Source organism: Microcebus murinus, chromosome 1, assembly GCF_040939455.1.
Source record: "Microcebus murinus isolate Inina chromosome 1, M.murinus_Inina_mat1.0, whole genome shotgun sequence".
In the NCBI taxonomy this organism is placed as follows: Eukaryota; Metazoa; Chordata; class Mammalia; order Primates; family Cheirogaleidae; genus Microcebus; species Microcebus murinus.
This window is the reverse complement of record NC_134104.1, coordinates 135,299,010-135,314,833: the sequence shown is the minus strand read 5'-3', so window position 1 is coordinate 135,314,833 and position 15,824 is coordinate 135,299,010. Positions and strand designations below refer to the sequence as shown.

General features: G+C 39.5%; 1 protein-coding gene across 1 annotated transcript in view; it reads left to right on the top strand.

Moving 5' to 3' along the window:
- NEK10 (NIMA related kinase 10) overlaps nt 1-15,824 on the top strand; it is a 228,985-nt gene that overhangs the window by 201,616 nt on the left and 11,545 nt on the right. Inside the window, exon 35 of the mRNA XM_076005874.1 lies at nt 7,416-7,526. Coding sequence (XP_075861989.1) covers nt 7,416-7,526 — 111 coding nt within the window. The remainder of the gene's footprint in view (nt 1-7,415; nt 7,527-15,824) is intronic.

Below are 15,824 nucleotides of genomic sequence, written 5' to 3'. Positions count from 1 at the left end.
AACTAACAGTACGTCTCTGCTGCCTTTTACGGTAAATGCCTGCAATTTGTCACTTGTGGTCAATTCCTGTCATTTGGCCTCTGCCAGTTGGTTACATTGGAATCATGCATCCTTCAGTGTCACACCTGGCCTATGAAGGAGAGCAACCAAAAAGCTTTTCAAGGATGCTGGTGCTCCCCTCTGCAAGGTGTTTCTCAATGTCTTAGTGAAAAGACTAGCTCTGGGGGTTCTTGATGAATGTGGCTGGGGAGTGGGTGTGCAGGTCACACATGGTAAATCCACCTCATGTTCCTGTCTCTCTAAGCCTTGAATTCCCCACTCCACATGCCAGAGAAGCTCTGGCATTTCATCATCACTAAACACAGGCCACTGGTGAGTACAAGTCAACCAATCAACTAAGCTACCACCTCTAGCTGCATGAACTAATGTATTAAATCTGGAATCTCTAGTAGGTGCATCCATATCAATGAATCCAGCCTGATCTTGTGCTATATTTCACCCTTCTTGGCCTAACATTCTTGCAATTCACTCCTGAACATATTCTTTGGGTTGCTGATGATATGTAATGGCAAAATCTCAGTTCTTTTGGTGTATAAGCTATTTCCTCCTGGGTCATAGTGTGTAGATTATATTGAATTATGACCCTAGTTATGAATGTGACCCTCATTTTTGTGGGTCTTATGAGCATCCCTGTTTAACACATTTGTCCCAGACAAGGCTGTTATATAGAGTTTTTAAGCGAAGAAAGGCTTGTCTTCTTGGACACAGGTTGACAAGCTATTTCCACTAGCAAGGAAGGCTCAGAGCAACTTGGGTTTCAAGATTGTTAGTTTTATCTAGGTCTAACAAGATACCCCTACTCCAAGTTTTAGGATCCTATTTCTTTTCTAACTTTCACATGAGAAATTTGATGAAGTTTGAATTCAACTGACATTGTAATTTAGCAACCTGCCCAATTAAATTTTGCATTTGATTAATGGCCATATAAGTGCTGTGGAAGCACAAAGCAATGGATTCTTGTAGGGCTGTCATGGATTCTTTTCAGGTCTCAGACCAAGACTTGAGCTGAGAGTTAAAGGACCCAAGTTTGTCATTTTCTTTCTATAAGTGCTCCAGGGTGCTTAGAAGAAACCAGTCTACACCACAGTCCTTATCATCACCACTTAACAATGAAAACAACAGCCATTTGGCACCTGCCAAGGCACCTGCTTCAGTTGGCCTTTCATCAAGGTGATAACCTGATTAATAGTGAGGCCACTGCATGCCATGGATCACTAGCACCCCACGTCCTGTTGGCCACAAACAAACAAACAAGACTTGGCACTGGGATCAGTTTCAAGGACATGATCAAACCAATTCCCACATCCTATCTGTATGAGTTCTTCTCCTGAGACATTCCTAGAACCTAAATCTGTGTTAGCGAAGGTCCAGCCAAAAACCACACAGTAATTTTAACAGGGAAGGCTTAATATAAATAATTGTGAACTATAACAGAGTATTATCTACTAAGGAGGGAGAGAGAAATCTAAGGAACATAGGAAGAGCAGATAGGGAAGTCACAATCTCTGGGGCTGAGGTGGAGCACCCAAGAAAGGAACACTTCCACCCTGGGCTAAGGTCTAAACCTCACTAGAACAGTCAGGAAAAATTGCTAAGGTGCTAAGCTGGAGAGATTTGAGGTTGAAGCGTCCCTCTGGGGGACCAGGGCAAGCCATCCACAGTGAGGTACCATGCTGTGGAACTTGGTGGGATAAGCATTTGAGGGTGTTGTGCTGAGAAGCACCCTCTGTGGGACCAGAGGGTAGGTGCTGCTCCCTGGGACCCTGTGGGGAGCCACCCACAGGGTTGGTGCCACTGGAACTGACTAGGGGTGAGTACCAATCACTGGGGGTCCCACATGTGCTATCTACTGGGAGCTGCTGAAGCAAAGTGAGACAGGAGCACCACTGAAAGCAGAGACAAGTTCTACCCTTTCCCAGTGTCTCAGTAGTGCCCATTTCTGATTATGGCTTAGCATCCTGCCAGCTGGCAAGGGAGAAATGTTTTCAGCATCACAAGAAGGGCAATTAAGGGTGGGCTTAGAGCTGGCAGCACTAATAACTGGCATACTTAGCCTGGGGGAACCAGTCAAGGCACTGCCTTCTTTGGTACCTCCCCACCTCTGAATTCTCACTGCTTTCTCTTTGACTCTCCCTCTGGCCCGGGCAGTCTTTAACCCTTGGGCTGAGTAGCCTGGCTCTTATGTGTCTAGTTTTGTCCAAAATCTGGTATTCTTTTTAGTCACTCTCCTGACAGCTGCCTTTTTGAGGCACAAGATTCTAAAAATTGATTACTTTCCTCTCTATTTTCTGCTGTCAACCTTTCTCTTAGGCAATCACATAGAATTGTCTAGCTGATTAAATTAAAGGGGGTAAAGGGGTACCAGGAAGTATTGTTGGAGGGAGAGAAGTTTGGTTAATCTGCCATATCTGTACTAAGTTAAAATATTATATTCAAAATGCATTTCCATTTAAATACTGATATGGAAATATGAGAAAAGCATTCTTAACTTTAGCGTTATGGAAATAGCGTTAAATAGCTTTTTAGTTACCTCAATTACTAACTATTAAATTGAGAGAAATATTCTTTGAAATTTAAATATAGTTTCCATATGCCTGCCTTGCTAATTTTTATGTAATAAAAAACTTTTTAATGTATGTATTCCATTTCTTTATTGGATTTGAAAGTATTTTAAAGCAAGAATGAAACTAAATATCTTATTATTATGCTCTTAAACTGCCAACATAACAAATGATTTCATATATTTTGGCAGGATGGCATTCCTTGCTACAAGTTCAAATATAATTATCATGATTTTTAAAATGTATTTCAAGAATACTTTAAAGTTTATGGCATTGCCCGTAGTCAAGAATGATTTCCCTCTGAGAAATTTTAACTTAAGGTGCTAAACAAAGTCAATGTCTTTCAGATAAAGAAGAAAAATACACATCTAAACATTATGCTAGTCTATTTATTATAGGTTAAAGAGCAAGATCAGTTTTCCCGGCCTGCTAATTGCAAAGGAAAACTATTGATAGTAAGACTGAATTGACAAAATAAATAAACAAACAGAACCCTTCTTGTTCACATCTTTATTTACTAGCCAAACTCTCACGGACTTATAGTTGGTGGCTGCCCTGAACTGCAGGGCCAGATACCTCCTATTATAACAATCCACAGATGAACTTACAGGGAAAACTTGTTACTTTTGGCTGGCGGTGGCCTTTCTTGTCCAGTTTCCATGGAGACAGATCTGAGAAAATCATCTAAAAGCAACTGTTTTACAAGGCAGGATATTAAAATCCTTATCCTGCCTTCACTGAGTTGACCTCTGTTTTCATGAGAACTAAAATGGTAATCTCAAGACCAGCAAGCAAAGAATGAAATCAGTGGTTCATTTCCATTGCTGGAAACCAAAATCTATCTCTGGGCGTATGAGGTGACTAAACTACATATGCTATCTTTTAGTATGTGTCTTTATGTGTTATTGCTTAGGTAAGACGTGCACAGCCAAATTAAGCATTGAGTTTAACTCTATACTTATGTTTTGATTGTTTTGTTAAGTAAATGCTTTGAAAATCAGCATATAGCAACTTTTAAAAATTAAACATCTATCTCCTAGAGCTGTGCTCCCCAACCCCTGGGCCATGGCCCGGTACTGGTGGCCTGTTAAGAGCCAGACTGCACGTCACTGCCTGAGCTCCACTACCCTCCCCACCCCACCATCCATGGAAAAATCATCTTCCTTGAAACTGGTCCCTGGTGCCAAACAGGTTGGGTCCTGCTGTCATAAAAAGCAGACAGGCAGTTTCAAGATCCTTTGGATTGCCCATCTTCACAATCACAATTATTGCCAAGAAGAAAAAAAACGTGATTAAGGATAGCAATATGCTGTCTGTCCTCAGATGAAAATTATATTACTGACTGTCAGTGGTGAAACATACTGTGTTCTTTTCAGCATTAGTGCTGGATAAAAATAGAACCATCCTTACCCACTCGTCTGGATTTCCTAGTTACTAATGGCAAGGGTGAATGAGATTAAACAAAATAAAATATTTAGGGTAAAGTTGTGTATTTCTCAAATTGACTCACATCTTCAGGGTTTGTAAATTCTAAGAAGGTGTTATATTTTGTGTATTTATTTTCATGAAAATATTTGAACATTTTGTTTTAGCACTTAGGGAAATCTCCTCTTAAGCAGTAATATGCCAAAATAATTTTTTGAAAAATAAGACAAGACACTAATTTAAGTCACTATCAAATGGAGCCTTGTAACTATGAATGGTCATCTCATGTGTTTTTTGAGTTACTAGAGAATGCAGGCAGTTCTTTGGAAAGAATCCATGAAAATTCTGCAAGTTTGAGAAAACTCATATAAAATATCCAGAACAGATTTTACTTTTTCTTTTGTCACTTTATGTGGCATAGTAAAAACAGGCAAATAAGACCAAACTTAGATTTCAGACTTTGAGGAAGTGATTATCTTTTCAAGAATCAGTTCCTTCACTGGTAAAATGGGGGAGCTTGTAGAATACAGTAAGACCAATAGCTTTCTAATACTGCCCTGAACATGCATCTTAAGTTGACTGGTAACTTACTCATATGAGTTTTTATAAAGATTAATTCAGGCTATCAGGAGCAGCAAAAGCAATTCTGATTTAACTAGAGGCTTATCAAGTTAAATGATTAGCAAGAATTTGCAGGGTATCTGAGTCCATAATTTGATACCAGTAGCTGCCAGTACTGGGCCAAGTCCCCTTTGAAGGAACCCGCGAGCCCACTGGTGTCTCACACATTCAGGTTTGTTGCAGCAGAGGAGGCTTACTGTCTTTCCCTCTGACAGCTACGTTGCAATCAGCTGGGCAGCAACGAGGCAGTCCCTGGCCAACACTGTCTTCTTCTGGTTTTTGATTTGGGAAAGTGGCGACTTCTGGTGCATAATAATATGAAATTATTAAACCCGGTGTCTTTTTAGGTACTTTTCTAGTCCCCTCACCACTCCAACCCATCCCCTTGCCAGCAAAGTATGCACATGCATCTCCCATCATTGCCTGTTTCTACTCTAAGTTAAATTAATTTCTCTTTTGCTGTTCTCTCACGCACACATATATCATTTATACTCATTTTCCTTCTCATCCGTCTGCCAAATATTTGCCCCTTAATGCTGGGAAATCTCTCTCTCTGCCCCCTTCTGCTCCCCCTCTCTTCCCTTCCTTCCTTCCTATGCATTTCTTGGTTTCCCCCTTTCATTCCATGTGAAAAGACAACAATAATTATGGCTATTTTCTGGGGGTGAAATGAGGAATCGCATCTGGATCAAGGTAAAGATCAAGGATCAAGAAAGATCAAGGGGCCGGGCGTGGTGGCTCACGCCTGTAATCCTAGCACTTTAGGAGGCCGAGGCGGGCGGATTGCTCAAGGTCTGGAGTTCGAAACCAGCCTGAGTGAGACCCCGTCTCTACCAAAAATAGAAATAAATTAATTGACGAACTAAAAATATATATACAAAAAATTAGCCGGGCATGGTGGCGCATGCCTGTAGTCCCAGCTACTCGGGAGGCTGAGGCAGTAGGATCGCTGAGCCCCGGAGTTTGAGGTTGCTGTGAGCCAGGCTGACGCCACGGCACTCACTCTAGCCTGGGCAACAAAGTGAGACTCTGTCTCAAAAAAAAAAAAAAAAAAAGAAAGATCAAGGATCAAAGAAAGCTATAATATTGACATCAGAAGAGATCAGTAAGACTCAGTGCTGCACCCTCAGTCCTGCAAAACGTTTCAAAGTATACTAAAGGGCTTCAGGATCTCCGCAACAGTCTTATCTCTTCCTTAATTACACCTACTTTGACTCAAGCACTAGGATTAAAGATACATTTTAAAAACATTTTTCAGTTGCACTGTTTTTCCGTTTTATGTGATTATAGTACTTTGTAATAGGCCCTACATCCCATTGTGGTTGGGAGGATGAGCAGTTTGTCTTTGGCTATACAATCAGCTGTCGTGAGCCCTTGTAGACCCTATGCTTGGCTCTACCATTACCCTTTGTCTATCCTCCTCTTCCATCAAACTTGAGTGGAGAGATATACCCTGTATTCATCAGGATAAGGGAAGTTATACTGCACTAACAGATATACGCTAAATCCCTTGGCTTGAGACAGGAGAGGTTTATTTCTCAGTCAAAGTTGGGTTGGTCAAGTGGCCCTGCTCTATCTTGTGGCCATGCCATCAGAATAGGTGGACTCCGTGGTTCTTGTGGTAGGGGAGGACAGAAATGGAGGAAACACACTGGCTTTGGATCGTCTCATCCTCCGAGTGGCACAAGTCATTTTTATTGGCTAAAAGCAGTCACATGGCACAGACTCAAACTTTAAGGGAGCCAGGAGGAAAATGGAGGAAGAGTGAGGTAATAATTGTCTCTGACATATTCTTCTTTCTTTTGCTCTGAGCTTTGATTCTATGCTTAAGTTTGAGAGCTCGTACTACCACATTTTCCTTCCCACTTAACCATCTTTTTTCTTACTGGTTCCTTTTCTCTCCTTTCAAGTTCTCTCCATAATTTAAACAAAACTAAACATTATTTTAACCCTGAGACCCTTGTAATTCAGACTCTTGTAATTCAGATTTCTTTTTTATTATCCTTCTTCCAAACTTCACTTCATCTCTCTGTGCTTTTCAGGACCTTTGATTTTCTTGTATAGATCCAACCTGCAAAGCATTACAAATGAGTTTTTTAAAATCCTAATTTTCATCTAATCACCACATTTCCTAAGGTTCTAAAGTGACATTCTATTAATACTACTCACTTATTAAATCTAGCTCATCCTGGTTCAGCCCTAATATATACTGATCCATTTTCTCTTTCTCTCTTCTGGATAAAATTGCTCTCTAAAATCTGATCTCTCCCCAGAAGAAATTTCAGGAGCATTCACAAGCAGGCATCTGACTATATACTAATGTAAATAAGTGTTTCCCGTTCCAAAATATCAGGTCCTTCAGGGTCAGGGCCATGGCTGGGGTGGTTAGCATGACTCTGGGCATGCCATAAGCACCTAAACATATCATAAAATGCACCCCTCCTTTGTCAAGGCTGTTCTTTACATAATTCAATATATGTGTGCATTAATAAATTAGTTGTTAAATAATAAAAATAATACCAGTAAGTAAAAAACAATAAGATAAATGGAAGCAGCCCTTTGAAAGAAAGCAAAGTCAAATATTTTATTCCTTCTGGGTCTTAGGGTAAAAAACTATAGCATATAGTCATGCTATTTGCAATAAAATTTAAATTCTTATTTAGTCTCGTTGAGTGAATATCATTACATTGACACTTAGTAAATGCAGTGTTAACAATTTGTTTATAATAATTTTCTCATTTTATGCAGCTTCCTCCAGCTTTGCACCACAATTTGAAAAGAAGGGTTATAGAGAGATTCAAGAAGTCCCTCTTCAGCCAGCAGAGTAACCCTTGTAATTTGAAATCTGAAATTAAAAAGGTATGATATTCTATATTTAGGAATTCTTTTGCTAACAAAAACACAAGAGTTATATTTTACATCTTCCTTACTTTGTACTGTAAGCTGTCTATACTCTGTTAAAGGTTATTATCACTGCTTAAGGTATTAAATTGAGGTTATGTCTTTGCCTCTAATTTTCTCACCTTTATTTCTGTGGCCCTTATTATCAGATAACTAACAGAAAGTTCTTTCAGTTTTATTGTGTTTTCCTAAGAGTAGATGTTATTACATATCTTTAATTTGAAATCTGCATAATTTAGCCTTTCTTGGAGGATTGCATTTCAATATTTTATTAGAATAAATTTTATCGAGCCCCTAAATTAGCTTTGCCACTCTGAAGAAGTCATTTAACCAAGAAGTTATGACTTTTTATCACATATGAGGGTTGTTGGAACTATTCCTAACGTTATTTCCATCTTTGCCATTCTACAGTCTCCCAGACTTCTGGTGCTAGCAAATATTTCTATTCATACATACAGAAACAAAGCCACAAAGAGTCTGAAGCAATCAGGCAGAAGGAAAATTGTTTACTTCTGGTTAACAAAACTTGGTGATCCCCTTGTCCAGGTTGATAGCCTTTTTAATACAGCCCATGAAGGTGGCCCTGAGGTCCCCATTCTCCTGTCCCTGAAAAGCCCAAGGTACAAGCAATTTGAGTCCACCTGTGTAAAGATGCTTGGTCCCACTCCAATTTCATATTTTTAAAAAAGTTTCATCATATGTTTAAACTTTGGTATGATCATGCTGCCAGTGACCTTTTCCTTTACATTTTCTATTTAATGAATTCAATTTTAAGTATAAACTTGCTTATTCAGTATTCGGGAGATATGATAGGCTCTTTGATAATAAATGCAAGCAAAATGTTTTGGCTTGGTTGTCTTCTACGAGTTGGGTCTGCACATACATACAAGAAGGGAAATGACTTTGGCTTTGCACAGTTATTGCTCTAGGTCTGCTATCAAATATTTCTCCAAGGAGTTATGGGTTAGGGGAAAGACACAGCTGCAAGTAAACAAAACATAAACCCTACCTCACCAGAGATTAGAGAGCAAGATATTTTTCATGGTTGTGTTGGGAAATAAGGCCAAGAAACAGAGCTAGAGGAGATAAAAGCAGAAGTAGAGAAGACCTCAGATATTTATCTTACAATGTTTATATACTGTATCATGAATACTAATAAATATATTTTTAAAAACAGAAACTCAAATCTCCCATGAAAAGATTACATGTTGCTTAGGGTTTATATTCTTATTAAAACAATATTGAGAGTAATCCAGTTTGTACACAAATTTATTCTAACAGAAATCTTAGTTTTATGAGAAGGAAAGCATCTGCTGCAAACTGTCTGCTACGCAAAGGTGGCTTCAACTCTCCCCTGCTCAGTGATTTTCCATCAGTGCATGCCCTTGAAGTGCATCATGTTCTCTTTTATCATTTAGGTTTTCAGTTTTACATTTCTTCCTCACTGTTTTTCTTTCCTCCTCTGATGGAAAAGAAGATCCGTTTGTTAAATTCTCCCATCCTGCACCTTGTATTCCTTCCTCTGGATGCTGACAGCATCTCTCATTAGAATGCTTCTCTTTTGTTCCTCTTGATCTGGGACAATAAAAACAGATATTGATGGGGTGGTACAGGGTGTTTGGGAAGCACAGGTGAGGGAAGTGAAGGAAGGATAAACTCACCCTTATTTTTAAAGTGGTTAAGATGCAGGTTAAACTCTCCCATGAAAAATGCCAACGTCCTCTTCTCTGCTATTACAAGCTCATGGGGTGGTCTGGGGACATCTGTTGTGGACCCTTAGGTAGGAAGGGGCCATATACATTGTTCTAAGGCCTGAAGGTTGGAGAGGGGGACAGTCAGCTCCAGGGCTCAGCTAGTGATCGACAGAAGCAGGGTTTGTAATCTCTGTTTTTTTTTTTCCTCTTTCTGGTATAATCTTTTGCTAGCAATATTTTTTGTTCTGAAATAGGTTTTTCATCCCCTGTACAGTCACAGAGGAGTGGCCAATTATCCTTTGATTGACAAAGTCACCCCATACCAGGGCCAAGCAGTAAGTGGTGACAGCACACAAAATGCAATTGATTTTCACCTTTCCCTCTGAAGCTTTTCCTGAAATCCATAGACCCCATGTCCCCAGTTTGAAGGAGTCGTTAGGGGATGATTGTACCTACTTATTAATGGCCTAAGACCCAGCAGGACATATACAGGATTCAAAAAATGAGAAAGCCCTTTTCTAAGAAATTAAGCTCCTTATTTATAACTCACCTAAGGTGGTCTTCAGGCCAGTCTACTCAATCTTGTCTAGAATTGTAAGGGGAATAAAGCAATTAAATAATTGCACAGGTATCTTTGGGAACTAGCATTTTCAGCATGGGAGAAAGGAGAAATGGTAGTAAGATAGAAGAGATCAACTCAAATTAGAATTGGAAGTATCAATGTGAATGAGTATGAATTAATGATAAATCTCATCTATTAAAAAATATACACATTTCCTAATACTTTCACTAAAAAAGTCTAGAAACCAATCAGCAGCAGTGAACTCCCTGACCCATAACTCCTTGGAGAAGTAGTTGGTTGCAGACCTAGAGCAGTAACTGTGCAAGTTTAGACTGGAATATCCTGACATAACAGGATATGTGTTCAGATATGTGTAGTTACACAAATAACTTACCATTGTGTTATAGTTGCCTACAGTATTCAGTACAGTAACATTCTATACAGGTTTATAGCTTAGGATCACTAGGCTACACCATATACCCTAGGTGTGTGGTAGGCTATGCCATCTAGGTTTGTATAAGGATACTCTATGATGTTCGCACGATGACAAAATCACCTAATGATGCATTTCTTAGAACATATACCCATTAAGTGATGTATGACTCTATCAAGGAATCAATAACTTCTTTTAGATGGGATAATTATATTGTGGTTCTGTTTTTATAAAAAAAAGGAAATCCGTCTTTTTTAAAGAACCATGCTGAAATATTATGGAGGGCAGTATTTGCTTTCCAATTCCTGAGAGTCCGATGAGGTAGGAAGGGAAGTGAAGGAGATGTAAATGAAGCAAAATTGGCCATGAGTACCTGGAGTTCATTGTATTGTTCTCTATACTTTCATAAATGTTTCAAATTTTTTATAATAAAAAGAGTTGTGGGTTTTTGTTTGTTTGTTTATATTGATTCCAGGCTCCTCCCAGACCAATATCTGGGCATTAGCACTTTGAAAACAGCTCTCCTTGCAAAGTTACCACTTAGAATTGGACAGGTGATATTCTGTCCAAGAACAGCTGGATGAAGGGACTGACTGGGGCTGTATCTTCTGGGGGAAAGGAGTGACTTTCTAGTTTGCACAAAGGCATGGTACGGGCTAGTTGGAGCCCTGGCTCCAAGTGATTCTAGCTTATAGTCAAGGCTGAGGATCAGTGCATCATAAGTTACAAATGTCATTTGGACCAAGGATTGAAAGAAACAAAAGAACCTAGACCCGGGTGGGAAGCATTTGGCTATTTAGGTGTGTGTCTATGCCCAGGAATTCACAAATTTTGCTGCACATTAGAATCACCTGGAGCTTTTAAACATCTTGATGCTCAGACCACACACCACATCAGTCAGTCCTCAGGTATTGGATTACTGGGAATTGGCTCTTCAGGAGTTGGATCCAGGTTTCAGAGTTTTTTTTTTTTTTTTAAATCCCAGGTGATTCTAACATGCAGCCAAAGCTGAGAATTAGTGGCCTGGCAGGATGAGTGTTTCTCAGATTGTATTGTGCATATCAGTCACCTGGGGATCTTGTTAACAGGTAGATTCTGATTGAGTAGGTCTGGGGAAACAGGGTTGAGATTGTGCTTGTCCAACCAACCCCAGGTGATGGCTGCTGCTGCTGATCAGTTCAAGCATCAAGGCTATAGAATATAGCACCTGCCCACTATGAACTTACAGTATATCCAACAGACTTGAGACCTTTTATTAGAAAGACAGGTTTTCTAGTAGGCCAAAATGTTTGTCCAAGATGAAATCACATCCTGGGCTCAAGATTCTGCATTTCTACCCAGATCCCAGATGTTGCTGATACTGCTATTCTGTGGGCCATACTTTGAGTAAGAAGGCCTAGACAAAACCCAGTGACATCTTCCCTGTGTTATGGGGTGGATTACCCAGAATTACTTCCTATAGTCATGGGCCATCCTGCTAGTTCTCTTCACTTCCTATCTCCACTTCAACACAGATCAGCAAGGTCAAGTTTATCTTATCAAATGTCTGACAGGCTTCCTAATTCCTAACTCCAGGTTTCCAGTTCTTTTCCAGGCAGGCAGATTGCTTAGCTCCTCAGACTTTAATTAATGGCTCCTTAGGCATATAATAATCATACCTTATACTTGCCTAGCCCTCCTTAGGGCTCCACGGAGGCATCATAAATCAACACAGCCCACCACTGAACTTTTTGACCAAGTAGAGAAACCCCAATAGCAGGGCTCTCCTGCCCAGCCATGTCAGGCCACTATTCACTCTTCGCCTTGACATACCTTCAGTGTTGAGCCAAAGCTCTGGGTGGATAAGTTCCTGGTTGTAATTAACATAGAACAGTGGTTTTCTATCCTTCTTTTAGTTTTAGAATTTTCTATTAGGAACACAGTTCTTGCTGCAAATGTGAACATCACAGCAACAGGGCTGCTTTTGGCAGAAGTGGGGATGAGGGTGAGGTGTGCATCCCTGGGACTTCAAGAGTATGGTAGAGCTGATGATGGACCGTGCTTCTGTGTGTGCACGTGCACACGCACATGTGTGTATGTTTATGTGTGTGTGTGTGTGTGTAGTAAGAAAACAGTGTGTATAAATACTGGAAGTTTCTATTAACAAAGAGGCCTGAAAAAAAGCTAATAAAAAGCCAATGGAAAGGAGCTGTAGGTTAGAAAAGATGAAAGATTAGTGAATATGTTATGTCTTATAATGGTGTACTTCAGTCAAAGAGAACAAGGAAAATCTAAAGGAAATAATACCAGAGGACTGGCAAGTGCAGTGTGATGTTGAAAATTTTCTCATTTCTGGTACCCAATTTTATTTATGTTTGACTCAATTTCCTTCAAAGTTCTACCTCATCTGATTAGATCCCTAATGTTTTGTGTGGTTGTTCTACAGCAATGTTAACCCTATTTTATGATATAAAAAAGAAGATGTAGTCTGGAAAATGTAATGAAGATTATATGTGTAGTTCCTCATTGTTTTCTTCTATTTAGGTTTTGCTTGAAAACTACTATATTCTCAATTGACCAATTAAGTGCTAAATTTCCTCAATACTTGCTCAAAATCAGTGGGTTTTATTTGGGGGAGTGGATGGTAGTAACAGTGGTACAGTCTGTTCTCCTTAATATATTTACTTGATTTATTTAGTTAGTGTGTATAATCGTTTGTTCTGCAGATCTGTAGATGTTTATTCAGAGCAGGATAGCCCTTTTTTGTCCGTCCAGAAGGAGGGTCTTAATGCATTCTTTCAAATAGCATCTATGCCAAAAACAGAGGTACACCTATAAGCTGAATTCTTATGAGACAAGAGAGGGCGCACACAACACTGGTAGTGGACTGCTGACCCACCTCATAGCCTAATCGAGCCATTGGGGCCACTGCTTTATTAAAGATGTTCTGTTGTATCCTCCATGTTTACATGCACTGGGTGACTATTTACTTTGCCATCTGGCATGTCCAGAATTAGACTCACTACCTTCTCCTCCCTTCCCGTGTCCACATCAGTTTCCTTGTAAGCATCAGTTTTCCTTTTGCTCAGTCTTTAAACCTCACAATTGCTTTCAACCATTCTACTTTATTTCCTATATCCCCCCCCAAGTCATTAATGCCTAGGGAGTCTTTGTAGTGTGTGTGGGGGGTTGACCCTTGATGTTAGATAGCCCTGGGTTCTTGCCCTGGTTCTGTCATTTAATAGTATGCTTCCTGTGCAAATTACTTTCTTCCTCAGTTTCCTTGTCAGTCAAATGGAGCTAATGCCTGCCTTACAGGACACTTGTAGGAACCAAACGGACTATCTAATGTGTCTAGAATATCTAATGTTGTAAGTACTCACCAAATGGCAATAGGTGCTACTGTTGTTATAAGTAAGAATATTCCATCTCCCATATCCATTCCTATGACAAAGGAAGGATAACCAACGGAAGGTTGGTTACCATCTAGTAGTCTAAGCTCTTGGCTCTTCTTTTTCGCATTAGTGTTACAACTTCTTTGTTAATCTCCCTGTTCTCCAATCTATTTTGCCAGACTAATAGTTCTTAAACATGTGTTTTTTATTAGCATTCTGAAAAACCTTAGTAGATTCCAGTTTCCTACCTCATTATCTAAACTCTGGGATCCAGCTTTCCGGGCCTCTGTTGTTTCCAGGAGCCTCCTCATTGTCTGCATTCACTCTGATAGTCCTAACCCCACTCAAACTGTTATACATGTTGCATCTAGGGCTGACTTTCCAAGCAGATCATGTCACATGCACACATCTACCTCACACCCCACGCACATCACGGAGAACTCTTCAGGGGGCTCTTAGTATAAAATGCCCGTCGTATTCACAGTACCATTTGGTGCAGCCTCGCCTATCTCTCTGCCCTTACCTGTGTCTCCCTTGCTCCTTCTTGTCTCCACACCAGCCAAGAAGGCCCTTTCTAAAGTTTGTCCACCATGTTGCTTACTTCATAGTCTTGTACATGCCTTTTTCTCTGCCTATAATGTTCTTCCCACCCCATCCTCTACTCATTCTTACTCATTGTTTCAGCTCTTAATGTAAAGGTCGCTTTCTTGGGGAAGCCTTTCCTGGTTAAGTTAAATCTGTTACCTCCTAAAAAACCACAGACCGATCCTTCAATGCATTTAGCACCGTTACAATTGTACAGGTATTTAGATGGGTATTTCACAGACATATTTCTTCCTAAGTGGGCACCAAGTTCCAAGAGTATAAATTTTAGCCATCCTTGTTTTTTTTTTTTTATTATTATTTGGATCTGTGCTTGGCACGTAATAGTTGATTTTTAAAAAGTACTAAATTAATGAATGGCACTTGTTTTCCTCTCTTCATCCTGAATCCCATAACCCCATAACATGAAATCATGTCACATCCTTTTCATCATTTTGCCATTAACATACAATGCCTGACTTTTACTCCCAAGTTCCACTCACCTTGAATGTCTGTTTTGCTTCCTATGATCGACCCAACTCCATCCTTCAAGGCTCGTCTCCAATGTTTCTTCTATAGAACTTCTGAAAGCCATGCTAGTCTTCATGAATCACCTTTCTTTTTATAAGTTTAGAACCTACCACTTCATTTTACACTTCATGATTTATTACATCACCCTGTTGTTTAACATATATTAGCCCATTTTCCTTAGTCTGATTACAAACAAGTCTTACAGAAGCCAGATCATGTCTGTGTCCCACTCAGACTGTAAAGCATGCTGTCTGATATATAGTAAGGGGCAAAAAATGTTTGCCGAAAGAATATGTGTATCTTGAAACTGAATTGCAAAAAGAAGTTCTGGGCAGTTCCTAATAAAAAGAAATGTATCTGGGATTCAAACACAAAACTAATGAATTTTAGTCCTTGCTTTCACCCATGGGCCCATCTCTCTACTAATTTGCAGTTCTTAAGCTAAAGGAGACTACTAATGTGACAGAAGCAGTGTAAACCTCAAAAACTACCCTTTTTAAGGTTTGAGATCAATGAAAAGGACTTGTCCTTCTCATCTTAAAATGGCAATCTTGATGTCTGAAGGTCACAATTCACATACTTTTCTTTGAGGCTTTAAACATCTTCCTGTCTGTGAAATCTTTAGGATTCCAAGGTATATAATAATTAAGTTGAATAGCTTTTTATAAGTCAGATGAACATGTCAGGCAGCCAAATTACTCCTATGCTAAATAATATGAAAATAATCCCATCTGAAGACATTTGAAAGATACTACCAGGAAATCATTTTCAGTATCATAAGGCATACTAAAAATCTTAGTTGGAGCCACCTTCTAGCTGGGGTATGAGCCATACAGAATGCTTAGGGCTACCTCCATGGCACCCTATAGCAATGATAAGAAAGTTATTGTGTGTCTGACTATCCGATCCTCTGGTATTACAGTATCTTACAATCTTACAATCTTGTCATATTACAGATAGGTTATTAATTTTATCGGTTGTCATTGAAGCAAGGAAAATAAATTTTTAAGAGTGAAAAAGATGGAACCATATTTTTTTCCTAAAGCATAAGTAGGTGTTTGGCAACATGGAAACTGAAAA